Here is a 17,575-nt window from a genome sequence, read left to right on the forward strand (position 1 = left end):
AGTTGGCACAATGCAGTCAGACAGGTAACGTTTTCCTGGCATCTGCCAAACCCAGACTCATCCATCTGACTGCCAGACAGAAAGTGTGACTCATCACTCCACAGAATATGTTTCTACTGCTCCAGAGTCCAGTGGCGGTGTGCTTTACACCACTCCATCCGACGCTTGGCATTGGGCTTGGTGGTGTGAGGCTTGCATGCAGCTGCTCGCCCATGGAGGCCCATATTCCATGAAGCTCCCAGCACACAGGAAAGGAATTTTGGAACTCTGCTGTTACTGAGACAGCTGAGCATTGTCAACTTTCATGCACTATGTGCCTCAGCACTTGACGACCCCACTCTGTTACTTTACATGGTCTGCCACTTCATGGCTGATTTTCTGTTGTACCTAGACGCTTCCACTTTGCAATAATACCATCCTATGACTGTACTACACTGTAATTCACTGAGCTCTTCAAAATGAGCCATTCTTTCACAAATGTTTGTAAAACCTGATTGCATGGCTAGGTGCCTAATTTTAAACATATGTGGCAAAGGGTCTGAATGAAACACCCAAAATCAAAGATTAAGAAGTGTGTCCCAATACATTTATGTATACATACACACACACACACATAAAATGTACATACATAAAATATACATACATATAAACATTCACACAAATATACATACATATCATGCAATATCGATAATAAATCTGTAGAATACATTATTAGGCAGTGTTTTACAACCTGGTCCTCGGGGACCTCCATTGAGTCCATGTTTTTGCTCTCTGCTACAGTAGCTCCCAGCAAAAATGTGGACTGTCTGGCAGGGAGCAGAAAAGTGGACTGCCTGGCAGGGAGCAGAAAAGTGGACTGTCTGGCAGGGAGCAGAAAAGTGGACTGCCTGGCAGGGAGCAGAAAAGTGGACTGTCTGGCAGGGAGCAGAAAAGTGGACTGCCTGGCAGGGAGCAGAAAAGTGGACTGCCTGGCAGGGAGCAGAACAGTGGACTGCCTGGCAAGGAGCTGACAGGGTGCAAAAACATAGACCGTCTGGGGGTCCCCAAAGACCAGGTTGAAAAACACTGGTGTAAGAAAATAGAAAGAAAGGGAACTGATACCTATAAAGGCAGTATTTCATATCCATATAGAGATAATATCCAGTTCTCCTTTTGTATTTCAGTGCTCTGGTTTTAAAATAACTTCAGCTCAAAGACAGGAATGAATCTGTCATGAGTACCATATTCTCATCCACTGACACCATTATTGAAATAATCTTTGTGACCCGGTTGGCAGGATATTGCCTGGCCTTTAGAGTGATTTACTAACGTCTGTTTCTTGATAAAAACGCCAAAGTCAACCAAGTGATTCAAAATACAAGGTAGAATCGTGAAGGAAAATGGCTTATTATTTTGAGGCTGAGAATAAGTGTTCCAGCAACCTCAACTACGGTGGTGATTTTAAACCTTATACTGAATATCATACAATCATTGCTCAGCAAATGTAGGAGCAAATGGGTTATCTATGCCAGATGGTTGGCTCCCAGGTGCTGATTATGCTCAAGAGGCTGGTATAAAGCAAGACTACAAGGCGACATTTCAGCTGCCAGAACGGAGCAGATACCTTACATCTCACTCAGCTAAAAGTTCAAAGAAAACTTTAAGTATGAGCACCTTATTTCTAAAAGCTTCACCTTTTGGCTATAAGTTGGAGGAAACTTTCTCCTGGCACACCTCTGCGCAGTTTAAATTCAAATCAAGTCCCAGTGCTCTATTAAAATGAAAAAGAAATGGAAATGTGATTTTTGGTATGGTAATCTTTATCACCAGCTAAATGCATCACAAAAATTCTCAGTGGAATTAATTCCTTCAAATTTGGAGAAGACCTGCATCTTTATCTCAAGGAGAAAGGTAATTGTAAAGAAGTTTTGGTTATAGAAACTGTATTTTAGTTTTACACCTATTCCAATATAATTATATTCTTCATACATATTATAAAAATTGCTGTATTTATAGCCAATAATTAATAACATGTTAGATGTTCCTATCAGTGCAAATGGCATGATAAATAACATTATTAATAAACTTAATGATCTGTGAGTAGTATTATTATTGCATATATCACAAATTTACACAACATTACATATCACATAGCAGATATTAACAAATTGTTTTCCTTTACTAAGGGAAATGGAAAAAAAATCTGCTCAACGTTTTTGGCTTTGCAATAAAAATTAAATACAATATCTGAAAACATCATTTTTCACACAAAATAACTAAAAACTACAAAATAAAACTGATTCATACAGATTAATTTTGTATTAATTTTTAAGATTTTTATTAATAAGCAAAAAAGTTTTTCTGAAACTATAAAAGTAGTGAATTTTTTGTTCTTTGATGAACAATATATCTGAGATTTCCATTTAGAATTTCAGCATAGCATGTGAAGTGTACAGTATATTGGTATGTTAAAATCAATTTTAATATTGCTCTGTGTTGAAATGTTGATTATGGAGGGTGTTTTGGGACAATATTCAATGAATTAAAAAAATTATGATGCTTTATATTAAAATTTAAATTGTCATTTAAATACCAATTTAAGAATACCAGCAACCATTAAAATTATCTGTCCATCCATTAAACTCAGTGTGTAGGCTCTAAACAAAAGCTAACACCTGATTGGTTACATTGCAAAGTATGTCACAGCAGATCGATCTCGCCTAGCCGACTGAATTCTCATCTATAACCATGTTTTATCTGTTCTGTCCTGGGGACATATTACAGAACCTTCTGAACTTGCAGATTGTTTCTTAAATGTTTGGTAACTGTGGTGACTAGGGATAGGACCTAATTTAGGAAAAAAGCCATTATGGATGAACAGTTCTTAAGTCATTGTTCCTATCCATTGTTTGTAACTTAAGATAGGACATATGTATTACACAAGCTTTCTAACTTCCCAAGATCTTAAAATAAACCTTTTGGATAACAACGCAGCCCCGCCCATTACATAACAATAAAAATTACATATATGGTGGCGATGTTTTACAAATTATTTCCATCGTTTTGGTTGTGACTTAGTTTGCAAAGTAACCAATTAGATATTAGGTTTCATTTAGACCCACCCCCCCCCTCCCCCACTGAGTTTGATGGGTGACTTTGGCAGATGATTTTATGGTTGCTACTATAATTTAAATTGTAAAATTATATTTTATTGATAATAATCGGAATGATGCTCATCTGTATTTGAACAAAGTTAATAAATTGTATTCGAAGTAGCATATGAGCAGTGTAATTTGTTGTGAAGTGCCCTTAATTTCATTCCATAATACAGTTTTTTTAACTAGTAAAAGGAAAAAAATCGATCCATTAAATCAGTTGTGTATTAAAACTTTTAGAACATGGGATAATTATTTTAGCATTTATTTCTCTGGTAGGCCACCCATTAAAGAGACAATAAAACATCAGTCTACTTAAAACTGATAAATTAAACAAGAATAAGTGCAATTTTCCCTGCAACCCATAGGGCATCCTTTAGTGTTGCAAGATCAAGAGCCTGTAGAAATACTCCCCATGTGGTCTGTAAGAATATTTCACATTTGAATGCTGTTTCCTGCACTGTTGGTAAGAATTACTGAGGTGAAACATCTTGATTACGATAGTGTCCCAGAGGTGTTTTTTAGTGGTGAAAATCTGTGTTTTAAACCATTTACGAGGGCTTAAATGTTTCAGCTATTAAAGACCAAGGGGATTTAATTAATTACACTTCACATATACTTTTTTAGCCCATAAACCTAAATCACTAGCTTTTTAATTAAACTAAAGGTGTCACAGTGTGCACCTCAGTATTTGGAAGGTGTAATCATTTTTTTTTAATTTAAACTAAATATTATTGTGAAATAACATCTTATATATAATATAGACAACAAAAACATAATTGGTACTCAGAACAGAACATTTGCAGCATCAGACACATTACTCTGTATTGTTAGAAATTTGTACTTTACTTTTAAAATGATATTCTTTGGGAAATATGTAAAATTGGCTAAATAAAATAATGGAAGTTATGAGTCTTGCTCACAGAGGCTTGAACCTCATCACATGGCTGGGATCTGCACCCCTGACCTGGATAAGCTATTACTGGTGTGCATATTGAAAAAAATTAGCATAAAATTTATTAAGCAGCATGAAATTTGGATGATTGATACTCATTACTCTGAGTGGTAATGGGTGTTTATTAAAGCCATTCCCTGTAAGAATCGGGAAATAATACAGCACTTTCTCTAATGTGGGGTCTTGGGCATCTCACCACTCTGTGGCATACAGATGGAGGACCAGTTATCATTTAGTCCCACAGCAGGGGTGGCCAATCTTATCCGCAAAGGGCCGGTGTGTGTGCAGGTCTTTGGGATAACCTGTAGGTCAGCTATTCAAACCCAGGTGTGAGGACTCTTCAGCCAATCAGTCCTATAATTAGTAATCTAATTAGGGAGTTGCAGCGAAAACCTGCACACACACCGGCCTTTTGCGGATAAGATTGGCCACCCCTGTCCCACAGGATAGTATGCATATTCCTTGCTGTTTGCAGAGGTGAACAGTAACTGCGTGGGTTGAAGTGATTTATCCTGGTATAAATAACTAGCTTTGCAAAATCTTGTCTCTCTTTATTCCATTGTTTATTTTTATCACCCATTTAGCTCATTTTACATAGTAAATATGTATCTGACTCAGCAAAAATAAATGTGCATATTTAATTTCATTTGCAAACATTGATTTATTTTTTTTCTTCCTTTTTGGATGTTTTTTGTATTTAAATGGAAGCAAACAGCATCTGATTTGCTTAAGAAGTTCACAATATGTGATTCTGACCCTGTAAGATTCTCTGAACCCTCATTAGGTAAGGTTTTTTTTTCTTCTTTGGACATGGTAAGCAGGAAGATGCACACACACACACACATATATAAATAAATTATATATATATATATATATATATATATATATATATATATATATGCGCACATGTGAATATGAGAAGAAAAGGTAATGACACAGCTCTCGATTATTACTTTGGCATAAAGCCACATATTCATGTACTTCTCAGAATCTAGATAATGCAGATAAACAGAATATTTACTGACAAGAATTTTGCTATTGTTTTATTCCATGCACAAAAACACAAAGTGAGTGTGGGGAGACTGCAAAAACATCCAAAGCATATGGCACAAATTGGAATTTTGTAACCTAAAGGATTAGGCTAGTCATTAAAAAGAAATAGAAATATTACACTTTTGCTACAAGATATTGCTAATCTCCCTGGGGAAGGACCTTTCTCAGAGACAGGCTAATACAATTACACCTAGATAAGATGTATGGAGACAAGGCCAAAGGTGCTTTTGTATTGTCACAAGGAAAATGCTTGGAAGGAGGAAAATGAAAAAATAAAATACTGACTAAATTTATCAGAAAGAAATATTGGACTCGCCTCGTTTCCAAATTTAAATGAAATAGGCAAATATTGGAAAATGTTCCAGATAACTTTAGATATGTAAATGGTATATCAAAATAGACGCTGAGCCCCAGCACTGCCCTAGAAAGCTGTGTGGCTCCAAAATTTTGTAAAACTGCTTGTGTCGATACTTCAGAATTGAACTGCTTAAACTTCATTGATTCTGTCATAGCTGGCATTCTGGTGGTTGGACCCAAATACTTCAAATTTTGACTAACTGATCCACAAGACCGGAAGAGTAATGTCATGCAAAGCACAAGGAATTGGAATTCCAAGCAGGTGTGCTTGATTTTTTGATGCTGCGTGTTTTGTGTGGGTTTCCTCTGGGTGCTCTGGATCATCCCACAGTCAACACATATGTATTTAGGCTAATTAGCATCCCTAAATAGTCCATAGTGTATCATTGTACATGTGTGAGTGCCCTATGAATGAACATCATACCCAGGGTGTACCTGTGTGTGTGTGTGTGTGTGTGTGCCTTTTACCAGCTAGAATCGGCTCCAGGCCTCTCTGTCACTCTGCTCAGGAAAAGGGATTGGAAGATGTGTGTGTGTATATATATATATATACATTTTTTTTTCCTAGTTCATTTTGATTTAGTGGTACATGTATTTAATGTGTCTGGGAGTGTTTGGTGATTTCAATCTGTGAAATTCCTGACACTCTGTGACAGTCTAAAGGTGAGAATTGCTGTATTATGTTGAAATGAAATGGCAGAACACAGTCTGTGAAGTGTATGTTCCTGCTTAATAGCTGATAGTCATACTTTATTTTTCGGGTGTCTCAAGTCTTTCAGTGAAGTTTTGCCTCAGAGTAGATTCAGCATTAAGTTGCTTTATTTCTAACGTACAAATGATGTTAATTCCTATTTTGCCTCATACTACTCACTATTTTCGAACTCATTACAACTCAAATTTCTTAAAAGTCGAACCAACCAGTTCGAAAAAAGATTACATAGAGCTCGATCTGAATCTCAGAAGTCAAACCGTGAACGGCGACGTAAGATGACTTGTACGCGCGGGGAAATGAGTCACGCGGCACGCCTCACAGCGGAAACAAAGGGTAAAGCTTCAGTCTCAGCCTCGCATTAGCTGTGATAGCATCCTGCATGTCTACACTAGCTGAATACATAAATTTAGACAGTAAAAATACATTTGGATAATGATAGACAGTAACAATAATTATTACTATATAATAAAATACATTTAAAAATAAAGATTTCTTATTCATTATTTTAATATTAATAATAAACCATTAATACGTTTAATTATAATAATATTGTTGTGCCGAGCAGGGACAGGGTTTAATTACAGGTAAGGCAGGCAAAACGCAGGCGGACAATACAATGACCAGACTGGGGAAACAAACTGAAACGTGGATGAAATACAGAGGACTAATGACAACACCCAGAAACAGCTGATCACACGGAGATTCCACACGGGGTTAACAAGGGGGCGTGGCACACGGAAGGAGCGGACGATTGGGGCAGGACACGTTGTTTGGATATATTTATTTTCTTACTTTACAAATTACTGTTTTGATAAATGTGCTTAGATGTGTTTAGTACAGTATAAGTATCCTTCTTGTTTTATCCGGTTCATTTTGTGTTTAAATGCTAAATAAAAACATATTTAAGTGTAATTTTTTGGAGCCGGGAAGCAATTAATTGGTTTTCCATTATTTCTTATGGGGAAAATTCGATCACAACTCGAACTTTTTAGGATTGGATCCGGAGTTCTGAACGGATTAAATTCGAGTTCTGAGGTACCACTGTATAGATATTTTGCCCTTTATGGAAACAGTCGGCCATGCCAAAAACTACTTTGTAGTGAAATGTCGGCCGATGGAGACCCATTTCTCAGCTACAGCTTAGCTGGCCCTGCTAATATGACTCTGCTGCAGCCAAGCTACCCCCTTTTTCCCATCTGTCTCTTTTTGTCACACTTTTATAAAGATAAGTTCCAGTCAGCCGTCACAATTATTTCCATAGTTTTGTCAGATTTGATCCAGTATCTCACAAATTTTGATTCTCTACAGGCACGTAGCACTGGGAACGCTTATGACATGTAGCCTGCAGGACGTGCTAACAGATGACTGACAAGGAGACCTGAAGCACCTATTAGGGAATTATAACCAGCAAGATATGGGGGCAAGGTGGTAATACCTGCCTAATCTTGCATGTATAGTTTTTCACACGGAGGGTCTGAAAGATTATGGATTTTTGTTGAGGAAACTAATGGATGGGTTTTGACAGATGCTGGCAGTTGTTTGGATATACTGTATAGTAGTGAATTATTACACAAGAAAACTAAAATATCCACTGTCCCTTGACAACAGTAAATAAATATAGAGAGTAAGACTACCTAAGAAAAAATACATTGATTCAAATAAAGAACACATATATAACACATTTCTAATGATGTTGTATTTGGTGATAACTGAAATAACATTGTTTAGGTTTATACTATTATGTAGAGGTACCTGTTTCCCCTGGTAGGTATTCTTGATTAGTTATTCTTTATTTGTTTGACATTTTCAATTGGCCTGGCACATTTATTTTACTGCTATCTAATGGTTTTCATTCACTATCAATTATAGTCCTTAGGCTTGAATACACTTAGTGGCCATTTTATTAGGTACACCTGACTGCTAATGCAAAGGGTGTTTTTGCCTAAACAGTGCATTTTGTGGATGCACTCGAATACATTCAGCACAAAGACAGGGCCAAGAGATTCACACAAGATCCCGAATCAAAGTGATCCTGAATAAATACATCATGCTGAAAAACAGTGACAAAAATAGGTAGGGAACTAATTCTTTAGTCAGTAGTTATGACTGTAAAAGGTTTAATCATCAATAATTACTCTGATGTTATTAATGCAGATCAGCACTTTTACATAAACTGCCACCAAAACCCCATGAATGTGAATAATATTCATGCTGTGTGTATGTGCTGGTCGCTGTAGTCAGTTTTATTTACAAGCAGTATGTCATTTTTTAGTTATGGATCTCTTATACTAGAGGATGACCTTTTCTTTATAGGTCAGGATTATCGTTAACCAATCAGCCTATAAATTGTACTCATTTGGATCCAGCTCACCTTATGCTACTAAAAAGCACGTCTTCTGCAGCCCTTCCAACGTTTACTTTTTTTTTTATAAATAGGTAAACAACCCAGCAAATAAATGTTATTTTCATAATAGCTTTTAAAATAATTTAAGTATCCACACATCTTAGCAGGTATTTTAGTGTTTTTCAGTTAAAACTGTACCCTGAAAAGGAAAAATAAATCTCTAATTGCTTCTAGGGATTTGTTCAGTGTACTTGATATAATTCATACTTCTATCACCTTTTGCTGACACAGTGATTTTCATTAATTTCATAATATTTAATAAAAGGGGGTCATACCTGGTACTACGTAGGGGTACCTAATAAAGTGGCCACTGCGTGCATGTACCTATTAATTCTTAAGATAATAGTGGGAGTTATATGAAATTAGGGACACAATCTCTAAATAAATATATATTCAATCTGCCAATTTCCGTCCCATCAGTACTTTGGCAGAGATTAAATGTGCAATTTATAGTTTACAGTAAACTACGAATGAGAAGACGACAGTGATTTACTGTAAACATAGGACATGGTATTTAACATTTTATATTGGGTGCGGAAAGAGCGCTGCTGCCTTCTCCCAGTTTACATTGGTGGGTTTCCCTGCACATTTCCATCGCTTGCTTTTCATAGGCGATTGCGGGGTTTCTCTCTTCAAGTGTGTGATCCCTTTCTCTCTGTCGAGAAAGAGGAGGCAGTGTCCCGTTCCCCCCTCCCCTCCCCTCCCCTCATTTGCTGTCCGACCACAATGAGATCTTGGCAGCTAATTGCCTTCAGGTGAGCTGAGGCACACAGGCTGGGTGACGGGGAAATAAGCGCGTCCAGCAGGAATTTAAACGGACGTGGGATGTTTTCAATGCGCTTCTCTGTTAATTCTTTGGCTGGCGCGTTTCCTTCGTTTTTCACAGAGCCCCTCCACTGCACGAAAAAGGTTAGTGTTTAGTACCTTTGTTTTCTGCGTTTGTTATGTAATGCGGGGAAAGTGGCCGTGAGCATGTTTCGCGAAGCACTTTGCCGACATGTGCCTGCGTGCTGCCTTCAACGCACTGTTAGATACCGAGGTGGACCAGATAGCCAGCCGCGTATGTGCAAAATGAGAAAAAGGTCAGTGCTGGAAATGGCAGTATATTCATTTAACTGTCGTACATAAGTAGTAAGGGAAGTATTTGACTGGCTTACTTCAGATTTTAAGCGGTCCTGGTGTTCGGTACTGCCGGAAGGTTGATGCTTTCGTCCTATAGATGAGAACTTTAGTGTTTGCAGTAGGCTACATGTGAGCAATGCCTCGTATCTGCTCTCATCTGCGCTTTGCTACTCCGATCTCGCATTTGTGCAGCTATGGTACTGTGCCAGGTAAGGACGCCTTTTTATATGTATACGACACGTTAAATATTGGTATAATTTAATGAGGTGAAATGGGCAATAAAGACATGATACTATAGTGAAATGTTAAAGAAATAAGACGTATTCTTTTTTTTCGCATTTGAATTTTTTTCAACATGATTTGTCTACTGAGTGTATTTCAAAAGTTAATGGGAAACTTAAAGAGAAATAAGCTTACCTAAGTCACCATTGCATGGTTATGCTCCATCAGCCTCACATACCCGTTAGATGGTACGCGACCCTTTTAATGTCTTCTACAAATTTTCTCAAATTGTCATCGATAAAATGCACTATCGCGAATTTCATATTAATTATAGTTGCTTTCCAGTGTATAGTGGTATCTGCGGCGCTGTAATATGCTACTTTTTTATAAGGGACAATGTATTGTCACACAAAAAATGTATACTGTGTAGCTGTTTGGTTTGTAGACTCTTTTTCTTGTTCGAGCCTTAGGATTTCTGTCGGCACCTGGTTTCCTGTTTTCTTGTATGGTCACATCTGAAAGGCAGTTCGGAAAGTAAAGCACGTTACACGTTATGTTCATAAATATTACACACTCGAGGTATACAGAGTAACAACAAAAAAAGTAACATTTCACAAATGAATGTGTAATTCTGTGTACCTTTTTTTTTTTATTTTTAAATTGATGCTAGTAGTACAATAGGAATTGACCATCTGTAAATTTATAATCGTCAGTGTTAGACATATGCTGATCTTTTAACCCAAAGCAGCTCAGTCTATGACCGCAACAAGCAAACTGCAGACTTTATCCTTCAAATATCAAATGCCATTCATTTGTTCATAGGGCCTCAAGAGACAGTGGGCTGTCTGGCTGTTGCTGTGGATTTTGCTCTTGAATGGAGCTTGGAGTCGGGTGGCATATTTTGTGTATGAAGGCTTTCAGTGAAGCGGAGCCACAGTGAGCTCAAAGTGCTTCAAGCCATATAGTGATGGATTTGGACAGTGTGATCTGTGTACATGCTTTGGTTTCGGATTACTTAAGGGATATCATTGCATCCATTCTGTTTGATTGCTTGCAGAGCATTGTCTGTCTGTTTTAATCTCCACTCAAGTTACACAGCTCAGCACATTATCAGATGCACACATTCTAAAAAAAGACAGGAGCAGCACTTAAGTACGTAGAATTTTAAATTTCAGCAGGCATTCTTGAGTAGTTACAGTATCCATCTTTGCTGGCTCTGAGATGATTTTAAGTTGGGCAGTAGAAGGGGCCAGTTAGAAATTAATTTCTGGAGGTACAGCCTGCTATATTTTTATATAGAGGTATTTTTTTTTCTTCCTTTGCAAGTACAGGATGTAAAATGTTGAGTTAATTATATGATTTCCGTGTTTTAAAATGGTCTAAGAACAATTTTTTTTTTTTAGTATTTAAAGATATAGAGAAACCATAAATTGCCTCGTTCTGTTTTTTTTATTTTTTTTAACACTCATTGAAACCCACGATGGATGCTTTAATTTGTGAAGTAGCGAAGTCATATGTTCAAAATGAGATTTTTTATTTTTTTTTATCACCAAATGTTAATGTGTTTGTCATCATAATGGTCGCTAATGCTTTTCTGGACTTTGGTATCATATTACAATTTAATTTCACGTGAAGGTCCTTATACCTTTCTGTACAAGGAAAGGCTCCTTTTACTGCATGGGGATATTGATGGTTGCCACATTTCTACCACTAGGGCTGTGATGCAAGTGTAATTTAACATCTCAGTTGAGGTTTTTCTAATTTGTGTGGTAGTCATCGAATGATATTAATAAATAGGTGATTGTTAGTCTACCCCCAGAGAGATTATTTTTCTTTTCCCTTGCAAAAATTACAGCGAATACCTTTCCTGAAGCGAATTATATTGGAAGCCATCTATATGGAAGTTTTCCCTAAGGGAGGGGGCAAATGCAGTTTAAATCCTATTTTTGTCATGCATAAAAGATTGTGGATTTAACAAGATATGACTCATCCCCCTCCTTTCTTTCTGAATCTAGCTTCCCGGACCATGGGAAGGCTCTATTGGGCTTGTCACCTCATCCCCTTCCCTAGGTGTCAGTTGATTATCACAGAAGCCTAATATTAGGGGGTTCAGCAGCGCCAGCAATCCAGTAGAATGACTTAAGTAAGCACATTGTGGAAACAGTCGTAATGACCACCCACAGAGCAAGACGCAAGCCCAAAGGGGGGGGGGGGGTTTAAACAAGAGGATGCCTGTCTTGTTCACAAAAGCATTGTCATTTCCACAGAAAGCAGAAGCCTAAAGAAAAGAAGTGTGCAATGATCTGATAGGTCTTTCAGTCTTTGACTATAGCTGAAGTTTTTTTTTGTTCAATTCTGTTCTGGGTTAAGTGGCGAAATTTTCATCAATCAAAATTGTGGTCTACAGCCGTGTGTGTGTATGTGCATATTTGCACAAAGGTTTAATTGCATGTATAGTATTGAGGATCTGGTTGATTCAGTGACAACCCAGGTTCTTTAAAAATAATTTTTGGAATTTTCCTGTGGCTCCACTGTTTCCCACACATCTAGGACATACTGCAGTTCATTAGTCTCTAAATTGCTTCTCTGATTTTTTTTTTTTCCTCAAACATACTGATACTGAATACAACTGCAGTAAGGTAATTTCTGCTGCAAGTTCAGTAGACCTTTTGAATGCAATTTATTGGCTCCTAACATATCTGACATTGCCCATTTAATATACTATATTTTGCAAGAATGAGTGAAATTATTTAATGAGTAATTGAACATCCATCCGACTCCAGTAAGGCATGACTTGGACATTAAAGCTCAGGATTAGATTTAGTACACCCTACCTTAAGCTGTGGTCCATCCCACTTTACCCTGATTTATGAATCATAGGTTGCAGAATCCCAGACAGACATCATCTACATACTTAATTCCCATCCCTGCCAACCCAAAAAAAGTTCTTATATAAAGCATGGGCGCACTACAGCAATATGAAATAGAAAGTGGTAATAGATCCACGTCCTGCTTATTGGTTTAAGGGTGAATATTTGTTAAATGCAGCTGGGTGAATGACATGCATATTTTTGTGTCTGAGTCCATTGTGTTAAATGCTTAAATACATAACATTTTTCAATACATTCAAATGATAGTTTTGACATTTTCTGTATCAGGGAAACCAGGTGGTGCAACCATCCAAACCAATGAGCCAAGTAAGAAAACTATTAAAATTGGTGTTTAAGTAATTTTAAATGCTAGGTATAATTAAGTTGGGAAAACGCTGTGTTTTTAAAACCATTAAGATGACTGAAAAAACATCTGTCTGGCAACAATTTTACAGTAATTGAAATGTCAGGCAGCACAAGCGGGGAAAGGGGATTTTTATTTAAGTCATTTTAGAAAACTATATACCTGGATGTTTCATCATAAAGGCGACACCAATTGATCTTCAAGGTGCAGTGCACAAAGTTAGACCTAGTAGATCTAACACAGATATTGACAAAAAATACCCTTTTCAACTCGTGCTTAGGTTCATACAGTTTCCATGTCTGGTGGTACAACCCATAGAAAGTCATGAAAATATTGTAATATGCTAAATTGCATGAATAAACTTCATAATAGCAAGGACAAATGTTTGTGCACCTGTCCAAGCAGATGTCTAATTTTAAATGCTCTTGAAAAGGCAGGTGGTGCAACCACAATTAATACTACTACTAATCATAAATGTAGGAGGGGAAAAAAAAAAAAACTAATAGGAATTAACAATTTCTGGTCCATTGTAGACAAATGGAAACTTCATGAAGGTTTTCGTTTGGGCGGGTGTTCTAAGATGTATTTCTTTGGTTACGCCACCTGAGATTTTTCATTTTGTGAAAATCTTATTTGTCATTCACCCAGCTGCAGAAATGCGAAAGTAATGATCAGTCCGAGTAAAATAAACAGGCTGCCGGCTGTGACCAAAAGATGGAGTTGGATCCTTTTTAAAAAGAGCACATAAAGGTTTTAATGACTCCAAAAGCCTGGCGTGACAGAGCAGGGTATTCAGACGGTCAGCTTGCTGTGTAATAGTTTATACAGAGTGTTGAATAAGCACTTTCAATGTCATTACTCTCCAAAGGGGGTGCAGAACATGAAACTAATATAATGCCAAATTGTCTGAAACACTCCATTGTAAAGGCGTACGTTACATTTTAGTTTTAAGAGAGGGTACATGAGAGCAGGACATGCTATGATTTTGGGGGGTGTGTGTGTGATGTGGGTTTCACCGTTTGCATGTACCACATGGGGGGGGGGGGCCTGAAAATTGTCCCCCCATAATATAATCCTTAATTTTGTGTAAAATCTGGGTGCAATCAAAAGAATAACATGCCAAATTCTTGTATTTTGTTTGGTTACGGTTAAGGCAAGCATATGGGTTGTTATATTTAGGATTAGAGTTCTGCCCAGTGACATGAATGAAGATTCCCCACAATGATAGGAATACATCAACTGTGTGTGTTTTTCAGGTATACATTACATTGTGGGGACCAAATGTCTCCACAATGTGATAAATACCTGTTGTTTTGATGTTCTGGGGACCATTTTGTTTTCAGTCTCCCACAAGGGGGAAATTCATTTTTATAAAAATCTGTGACTGCAATTAAAAAAACAAAAATGCCAAGACTTGTATTTTGTTTGGTTACTTATGGTTTAGGTTAGGTCTGGGTAGGGGTTAAGGTTGTCATTGTTGGGATTGGGGTTTTGCCCATAGAAAGGCATGTAGCCTGCACAAAGGTAAAGATATCTAATCAATCTATCTCTCTCTCTCTGTGGTGATTACGATTCCCAACCTTTGTTTGCTCCGTTGACGTCAGTGATCAAAAAAAGTCTCCGCCATTTGGCAGATGAGCACACATTGGGCAGTTTATTAGGTACACCTGCTTGCCAATGCAAATGACCTGCTCAGACAGCATACAGACAGGGTTCAATTACTGCTAGAGTAAGCATTATAATAGATGAGATGTGATCTAAGTGATTTTGAGTGTGGTGTTATTGTTGGTGCTAAACATGGTGGTTCCAGCATCTCTGAAATCCCCTCCTGGGATTTTCACACAGTACAGTATCAAGAGTTTACAGAAAATGGTGTGAAAGACAAAAAACATCCGAGTCAGTGGCATTTCTGTAGCTGAAAATGCACCATAACCGTATCATAGGAAAATAACAAGACTTGAGCTACCTGAAGGACCACAAGAGCAGAAATAACAGCACAGTGATGTGAGGAAGGGCTTCTCTGGACACACAACTCCTCTACCGTTGAAGGGGTTCTGTATGCAAAATTGGGTTCAACCCAGTACTAACTGAAAGTTCCAAGAGAAATGGGCCAGTAAGTGCATTTAATAAATCCGTATTGTCTGAAGGGGGAAAAAAAAACATTGAACACAAACTAATTTCGCTTAACTTTACTAATGCAATTATCATGGATGAAGATGAGAACAGTAACTGCAATCTTTGCAACTGAAAACTGCTTTTTGTCAAATATTTAAGTTCTTTGAAAGTGTCCACTTCTTACCTTGGAATTACGAGATTGAACAAAGTATAACTGACCTAATGCCTTTGTTTACTCGGTTGGTATTTGTTACCCAGTCTTTAAATTATGTATTTAAATGATTTGTACATTTTAGCTTTTATACTTTTCAGTCGTTCATTTACATGCAGGTGTACATAGACACCCTCTTGTAGATGCAGCATCTCTTCTTTCAGTTTTAGTCATTGACTTGAACATTATATGGTAGGTTTGCTTAATATTAGATATAGATACTAATAAGCCAAATTTGCTGTAATGCATGACGCTTAGGGTGGGTGCACACATGGGGTGAAACATTTGCCAAAAGAAGTAAAAGGCAGAGAATATTATCTTTATTGACCTTAAGTACAGTGACAAATGTATTATAGCTCTGCCTGATCTTGTGTGCAACATCCTACTTGTTTTATATTCCACGTAAAGACAGAAAGAGAGATGTCAGTGAAGTTGGATGCAGTTGTCTAGGTAATTGTCAAGCATCCCAAGGAGGACTGGTGGAGTATGGTTCTTAAAGACATTAGCAAGGAGTCAGGGGAGGCCACCGAACAATAAAAACCAAGCCGTGATACCAAGAGTTTGATGTTCAAAGGAAGGAATGGGGAGAAGGATCATTTCACTTGGAAGATGTGACACGGCTGCCCCCTGTCTCTCTGTGTGAACGGGTCAGTGAGGTGGGGGTGGAAAGGTAGCTATCTGGGGAGTAATGTCTGGTAGAGTCCAGGTGTCTGTCAGGAGGATCTGCATGGAGAGGAAGGGGTGGATACTGGCAGGCAGAACCAAATTACCTGTTAAGCATCTGGATCATGTAGTAATGTTCTGTAATTTTCAGAGCAGTCATTTAGAGGTCATCATGAATGCACCTCCTGTATTCTCTAAGTCAATACAGTATATCATAGGTGCACATTCTACACTCGCCTCCAAGATGTTTCCCTAGTGTAGAAACATGGTTCATTCCAGGAAGTACTTTTAACGAACGTATAAAATGACTAGGGAAGTGTACTAGTATGTTAAGGGATGTCAATTGCTTTGTTCCAAAAAGTGATACAACCCATGTGAAACAGAAATGTTGTCTTCCAAAAAAAGCTTTGCCTAAAAACAGTGGAATTCTCCAGAATCCCCATGAAAGTGTTTTTTATTCAGATTTTTACATTGCATAAGGAATATAGTGTTTGTTAATTGACATGGTACATAAAAACACATGAACCAAAAAATTCAGTTTTTGACTAAGAAATACATCTAAAAATACTTTGCTTTATAATCAGAAAGCCAGCACTAATACAATATGAATTTTAAGACCTTGTTTTTTATGTGACCAAAATTACTCCCTTACTTTCAGTTTTGAGGCCTATTATATCTATAAAAATAACATAACACCCTGCCGAGCATTGCCAAGATCCCTGCTGTGGCTTATGCAAACACACCCCTACTTTCTGGTAAAATTGTCTTTCACATTTAGTTCCTTTGCAGTAAACAGTATGATATATTCTTCCATGTAGTTATTGCTTCTTGTTTTAAGAACTGTTGATGCACACTGATTTTCTAAAGATATGGAGGTTGGTTCTTCCTGGTGGAAAATACTTCTTATCGTGTGCTTTGGCTCATTGGACGTGTATGCTGAAATGGTTTTGTTCCAAAAACCCATAATGGGACAATTTCTGGAAAAAGAACATGGTTGATGGAGCTGTTATGAGGTTTTCTTATTGAATTATATGGAAAAAGGTAATAGTACAGTATGTTAATTAGCAAAGAAAGTTGTTAAAAGAATGGTTTATGTTTAAACATTTTTACAAGGGCTGGGTTTTTCATTAAATTGGGAGACACTAACCAAAAATGAATAGCCACCAAATCCATGATTTGAAAGAAGAATCTGACCTTTTCTGATAAAATGCTGTATTTCTCCCTTTTGTTGGCATATTCCAAATTGTTTTTGAGTTTATTCTGTCAAAATGCGGTCCTTCAATTCACACTTAAGATGGTTAGTTGTCATTTTGCACAATACATATCTCACAATACAAGTGCCAGTTGGAAGTGCTTGTTTTATGGCGATTTGGCCTATATTTCAGGCAACAAG

The 17,575-nt window shown here is 37.4% G+C and overlaps 1 protein-coding gene across 21 annotated transcripts in view; it reads left to right on the top strand.

Moving 5' to 3' along the window:
- Nucleotides 1-17,575, top strand: part of LOC111850867 (RNA binding protein fox-1 homolog 1) — a 446,550-nt gene that overhangs the window by 166,151 nt on the left and 262,824 nt on the right. For 6 of the 21 annotated variants that reach the window (XM_072712513.1, XM_072712516.1, XM_072712502.1 and 3 more), the window contains exon 1: nt 9,381-9,524. The exons of 10 other annotated variants lie outside the window; for them this stretch is intronic. Coding sequence is in view for 8 of the 11 variants with exons in the window: in XM_072712502.1 (XP_072568603.1) it covers nt 9,441-9,524 (84 nt within the window). In the remaining 3 variants the exon portion in view is untranslated. 5 more of the 21 variants (XM_072712504.1, XM_072712508.1, XM_072712512.1 and 2 more) reach the window with 2 other exon arrangements.

This window comes from Paramormyrops kingsleyae, chromosome 5, assembly GCF_048594095.1.
Source record: "Paramormyrops kingsleyae isolate MSU_618 chromosome 5, PKINGS_0.4, whole genome shotgun sequence".
Taxonomy (NCBI): Eukaryota; Metazoa; Chordata; class Actinopteri; order Osteoglossiformes; family Mormyridae; genus Paramormyrops; species Paramormyrops kingsleyae.